General features: G+C 35.5%; 1 protein-coding gene across 1 annotated transcript; it reads left to right on the forward strand.

Moving 5' to 3' along the window:
* Nucleotides 1–2968: 2968 nt before the first annotated feature.
* On the forward strand, nt 2969–3938 carry LOC121130428 (BTB/POZ domain-containing protein 6-B-like). The gene is made up of 2 exons (XM_040726180.1): nt 2969–3083; nt 3331–3938. Exons 1-2 carry the CDS (start codon nt 2969–2971, stop codon nt 3936–3938), a joined length of 723 nt encoding a protein of 240 aa, XP_040582114.1.
* The last annotated feature ends 2602 nt before the right edge of the window (nt 3939–6540 follow it).

Here is a 6540-nt window from a genome sequence, read left to right on the forward strand (position 1 = left end):
TTCAAGGCAGTTGTTGGATGCCTTTCCAAAAAAATTGTTCGTCTTTGGCTGCAATCCAGCTACCTGTCCATTTTTTTGCCTTCAGCGTGAGAAACGAAGCGTAAATTATTGAGTGCCTGACCCATTGATGCAAACAAGTGATAATCGGAAGGGGCCAGATCTGATGAGTAAGCTGCATGAGCAAGAGGTTCCATTTGTACGACTCAACAAGTTGGTGGGTAGCTATAGAGCATTGCAGTGCTTCCTTGGCATCAAGGAAATTTACCTTTTGCTGCCTGGCTTCATATTTTGGGCATTTTTTGCGTATGACATGGTTCAAATCGGCCAATTGTTGTTGGTAGCAATCACCATTAACGGTTTGATCGGGTTGTACAGGAAGCGGGGATCAAATTGTCGCCTACTTTAAACCTGGATAACTTGAAGACGACATTATCAAATTAAATACCGGTTACCAAAAAAGGAAATCTATTATCGTCAGCTGACGATACGTAGTTCAGTTAGCATTATGCCGTCATCATATGAGGAGATAAAGAGCTATAAGTGGAACAAGGAGCTTTCAAGGTCCATCGTAGTCATTGCATTGGTTAATAATGGAGGTGAAATCTCCAATTCAACGATTGCTTCAACCTTAAGAGTGAATTTATGGACTGTTCAGCGTATCCATAAGAAGCTAGAGGATACCTGGGATGTTGATGCCACCATAAAAAGGGCACCCAAGGAGGAGGGCGCTGACATGAAGGTCAGGAATACCGACTTTGTCGACAAGGTGAAGAAGATGGTTGAGGTCTTCAGGTCCATGAAGGCCATAGCGAGGGATCTGGGCTGCCATGAGAAAACAATAAAGGACTGTGTATCTGAGGATTTAAGTTGCAGGAACTACAAGATGTAGGTGGGCCAGATCTTGATCCACAAGGCAAAGCACAACAGGCTGATGAAGTCAACAGAATTGCTCAACAAGCTTAAGCACCCAAAGCACCCTGGGATGTTGTGGTTTTTCTCTGATGAAAAGAATTTCTTTCAAGATCAGAAGGTCAACAAGCAGAATAACAGGTGGATAGCCACCTGGACCAGCCATGTGAGGAAGGTAATGAAGACCAAGTTCCCTGCAACGGTCATGGTGTTCAGGGGGTCAGCAGTGAAGGTCATATTATGCCTCCCCACATGTTTGAAACGGGTCTAAAGGTCAATACAGAGGTCTACCTGATTGTTATGGAGAAGGTGGTTCTGCCCTGGATCCAAGGGGTGGCCGGAAACAAGCACTGGGTGTGGCGACAGGACTCAGCACCCTGCCATGTGTCCAAAATCTCCATGCAGTGGTTAACCGAGAACTGTTATGACGTCGTAACCAAGGATTTGTGACCTCCTAACTTTCCCGACCTTAATCCTTTGGACTATTTTGTCTGGGGCTATGTCGAGAGACATACCAACAGACATCCCCATAGCACCAAGGCCAGCCTGATGGACTCTATCAAGGAGGTATCCGACAACATGGACAATGAGATGGTCAGAAGAGCCTGCGGCCGGTTCAGAGGCCGTTATTGATGCCAATGGTGATTATATCGAATGAATGGCTACTCTATACCTATATGCTCGTCATAGTTTTGATTTTCAATAAAAAAGTTAACAAATGTATATTTTGTGTTGTTTTTTGTAGAAAAATATGTTGGCGACAATTTGATCTCCGCTCCCTGTAGAAGGTCATGCAATATGAAACCACACTGGGTCAAAATGACCACTTTGGAATTTTTCAAACAACCTGAAGCACTGTGCTCTACTTAGAACATGTCCACGGTAAGCTTCGACAAGCATTTGATGGGCTTGAGAAGTGTTTTTCTTCAATTGGTAACAGAAAATGGAGACCTCATTTTGCTGGGTAAAAGCTAATATTTTTACTACATCAAATGGACAAATTTCCGATAAATCTTGGATTTACGTTTAAACAAAGACTTAACATCTGCGTTGATATCAATGATTAAGAGTGACATTTGAATTAAATCAAAGTAATATTACTTTGATATAAGGGAAGCCAGAAAAAAAGCTATGCAAAAGAGATATAAACTAAGGATCCTTAGTAAGAATCGATCCACTGACTCCAAGGATGAAGAAGCAGAGGGAGAAGAAGACTTTCATTACAGAGGCTCTTGGACCAGATAGGGGGGAGGGGCATATGCCTCTTTTTAGATACCTAAATAAAAACTACATCCCGGCGCGTAAAATACGAATAGAATATCCGGCCTGCTTATTCTAGAGGAATGTTACCAACTACTATTTTTTAATTGTTGTTCACGTCGTTACCTTCATTGTATCACGTAACCTTTCATCCAAAAAAAGAACACAGAAAATATGCCCGAAATCATCTGGTAGTTAGCAAAACTAGTTAATTGTACCAACTGCTATTTATGTCTTAAATACTCTAACCCCATCATTGGTTCCATTTGGGCATCCAATAGTTTACTATTTTCCTTAATATATTTATACGAAAAGGGTTTTGATTGTTATACAACTTGGTTGTTTATGCCTCCAAAATGGACGACATCAAAATTCTGACTTCACATGAGAACGCTGATAAAGTATCTTGAGTTTGTCAACTCCCTAAAAACGGGTACACTAAAAAATACTGACAATTAGCATCATAGAAGGTACATATCAATGTTATTTTTTTAACATACCTGCAAGACATATCCTTTCCATAATGAAAGTGGATCAAGTTGACAAGTAGTTGTTATTATCTAAATTAAAGTATGATGAGTACTTAAAAATGATAGTCAATAGGCAAACTATAAATAAATAGTAATCAAAACCAATGGAAATTCAGTTGTATTAAGTGCTACCAGGAAAGAGGACGTACTTTAGATCAATATTGAATAAAGTTTTTTTATTCATCAGTTACGAGTCCTATTACCCATTGTAAATAAGATATTAATCTAATTGAGAGTACATCTTACCAAGCTTATATCCTTCTTGAGGCATGAGTAAACGTAAGAAACTTAAAATGGATCATTTACCATCGAAGAAAGAGTTATTGGATGTTGAAATCAATCCCACAGATAATTTAGACTGGCAAATAAATCAGAAAACCAAGAGTGAAAAGTTTACTTTTCTTTACCTAAACCCACATTTAGCGGATGTTACGTTCAACGTCGGATCTATAGGAAATTATTTAACTATTATTAATCATTACTCCTCACTATATAATTTTTGTATTTCTTAAATCCCACTTAATTAAATATGCATTTGGATGTTAAAAGAGTGCCAATTGTATTCATATAATTACTGAGTCATCATTAATATTTGTTAATTGTTAATTAATTATTTCTATTTTGTATCTAGATCCTAAGGAAATTACAGCTCATAAGTTAATTTTATGTATTGGAAGTTCAGTCTTCGAAGAAATGTTCAAGGGTTCCTTTAAAGAGTCAATGTCGGGAATGGTTCATATTGACGTTCCAGATGTGGAGCCTAGTACATTTGAGGCCCTTTTAGAATTTATCTACCTTGACAAAATTGCCTTGAATGAAAAAATTGTGTTTGACCTCTTGTATTGCTCAAAGAAGTACAAATTGCCTTTTCTGACGAAGATATGTATCATATTTTTGTGCTGTATCGTAAAATCAGAGAACGCTATTCACCTAATGGGCAAGACTCAAGTCTATGATTGTCCTGAGTTCTGGAATTCATGTTGGGATGTCATTTCAAAAAATCCGGATTTGTGCTTTCAAGCGGATACATTTATCAACATTGATTTTTCTACGCTCCATAATGTTCTAAGTAGGAACAATTTTAAACGCTCAGAAGGCGTTGTTTTTGAAGCTGCTCTTAGATGGGCCACTCATCAATTGAACACCGAAGGTAACTTGAATGAAGAAGAAGATCCTGGAATTATGGGATATAAAAAAAAGAGAACTGCTTGGAACAGCCTTAAATTACATACGTTTTGACAATATGAGTAACAAGCAAATAGCAGAGTTGGTTGTACCATCTTGTATCTTGAGTCCCATCGAGCTTGTTGACGTATTTGTAAATAAAGCATTGACGGATCCTCAAGGTAAAGATAACAATTAATTGGATCAATTTGTATAATTTCATTTTTATTTTTTTTTTGTAGTTTAATCACCGTCTTGGAGATCTCATGAGCTTTTTTTTCGAACAAAGTGTAGCATTATCAGTAATATAGCATTTACGGTCAATATCATCAAATTTTACTTTAGAGGTGACTCGATCAGTCTTCATTTATAGTCTCACTATATCATCCTCAGAAGGCTCTAATAAACTCGTCGTCAGTATTAAAAAAGGTGATTTCGTTTGTAGGAGCTCATCTGATGTTATACAATATAATGAAAAGATATAAAGTATTCTTTTATCTTTCCAGCCCCATTCCAACTTGACCTTAATGTACAATATAAAGCCACTGTTAATTCACCTAGTAGTTTTAGGTTTTATATACTCAATTCGATGTCACTCACTCACATATTAATGATAACTTCCTTGACTACAAATTATGGCTTAATATCACGCATTATATATGATGTTTAGGACTAAACCGTAATGTCTATGTTCAATTTTTTGTTTAAAAAATGAAATACACTTTTTGGTTGAATTCAATGCCTAGTTGACTTAATTAATATTAATGTTGTGTATTTTTTGGGGATGGGGGGCAGCGGTATGAAGGGATTCACATTATAACCACTATTTAAATACATATGGCTTAGTTCGCATGAACATCTCATTAAATTAAATGGACTCTCGAAATTTCTACCGGATTCTGTTACAGCTGATGAAATCCCTTGTATTATAAAATGCTATACAGATCCTCTAGTTCAGTGATTCCAAGCATGTGCGAACCAGATATTGTTTTCGGATTATGTATCACCAGGGTAGTTGTGATTGGACCAGAGAGGGGTTCCACATTTTTAAATAATGTAATAAAATATCTTTGGTTTCTCCCCTTCGCATATGATTCAAATGCCTCTGAACTAAGGAGAATAAACTATTTACTGCTATAAGGACTTTATGTTCTGGACATAACCAACCAGTTGCAAATGAGCCACCAAATAATAACTCTTTGCTAGAGTTTTACTAGATTTAAAAAAATAATTCATAAGGGTTTGCATAAGGCAAATCAACAAAGGAGGCTATTTCCAGGGAAGACGCCTTTGGGCATCGAGTAATAAATTAACCTTTATATCAGTGTTGGTGATATAAATTAAGCTTTTATTAATGGTGAAACTAATGTGGCTCTGCCACCTAAGCTCTTAGGGCGGTGGTCGTATAATTGGATCGCCAATTTAAATGAGACCGATATTTTCCCTTGAACCCATCTAGTAGTGTTGTGTCGGTCCTTATTTAGGAGTGGGGTCGAGTCCAGTCTCACTTGTAGGTCCTTAAAGAAAAAAATCGATCCTCGTGACGTCAATGAGAGTATTTTTCCTCTTTTTAAGTATTCCCTTATATAATAATAAACTATGCAACCAAGTAACAATAGAATATGTTCGTATTTTATTGTATTATTATGAAAAAAATAATATCTTTTGCAAGATATGTGCAATAATCTTAATACATATGTCATTTACCTTAATAAACCATCGATACTTTTATGAAAAAATCCAATGACCTACAGTTAAGGAACGGTCCCAAGTACTGACGGTCCTAAGGAACGATAAGACCGGTTTCAAGACTAGACTGAAATGAATAAATACTTTTTTTCTTTAGATCGGTCTAGAGCGAACTTTCTGAAAGGGGCGAATTAGTTCGTCCCATCAAAAACCAGAACTGTCGCAGACCCGTGTAAGATTTCCAGACACAAACTACTCAACACTGGTAGTTGGACTCCGCACTCTTCTCCCGATATAATTTATATATATATCATACACGCACACGTCTTCACGCACGATAGATGTAGAAACCCGGCTTTATATAATAAAATTCGTTTATTCTTAATTAGCTTACTAAAGAGAGTTTTTCTTTCCATCTCAATATCCTCTTCACTTTTTTTTTTTTGTTATCGTCATTTACCTTATTTTTACCTCTCATTTTATTTATTCTTGAATGAAAATCATTAAACAGATTCTTACAGTTTTAATTTAAAAAAAGCATATCTAGTTGCTGAATATAAGAAGTACAATATTTTAAAAGACATACACCTATTGGAAAAAATTATTATCCTTTTTTTAAGAAATTTAGTTTTCATTGTTTAAAGATCAAAACCAAAAACCATTCATAACTTTGTTTCTATTGATGGTACAGCCTGTTTGAAGACATCGAAAAAAAATTCAAAAAATTAATTTAATTTCATATAAATTTTTTTTTTTTTAAATGTTGAATATTAAATCTTTACGAAAAGCATTTTTAAAAATCTACAGCCATTCACAAAATTTAATGTTTAGAATTTTTTAAAAAATCCATAGCTATACTCCAGAAATATCTTTTTTTAGTAAAAATTCTATAATTTTATTTTGAATGTAAAATTTTTTGAAAAAAATTTTTAAATTTTTCGTAGAAAATGTCTTGCTTTTCACAAAAAAATAAGCTTCTTGGAAAAAA

This window comes from Lepeophtheirus salmonis, chromosome Z (assembly GCF_016086655.4).
Source record: "Lepeophtheirus salmonis chromosome Z, UVic_Lsal_1.4, whole genome shotgun sequence".
Classification (NCBI taxonomy): Eukaryota; Metazoa; Arthropoda; class Copepoda; order Siphonostomatoida; family Caligidae; genus Lepeophtheirus; species Lepeophtheirus salmonis.

Excerpts from the sequence above, each read along its gene's own strand:
- LOC121130428 (XM_040726180.1), top strand. The coding sequence starts at position 2,969 with ATGAGTAAACGTAAGAAACTTAAAATGGATCATTTACCATCGAAGAAA. Across the intron at positions 3,084-3,330 it reads AATAAATCAGAAAACCAAGA|ATCCTAAGGAAATTACAGCT; the intron begins GTGAAAAGTTTA and ends TTTTGTATCTAG.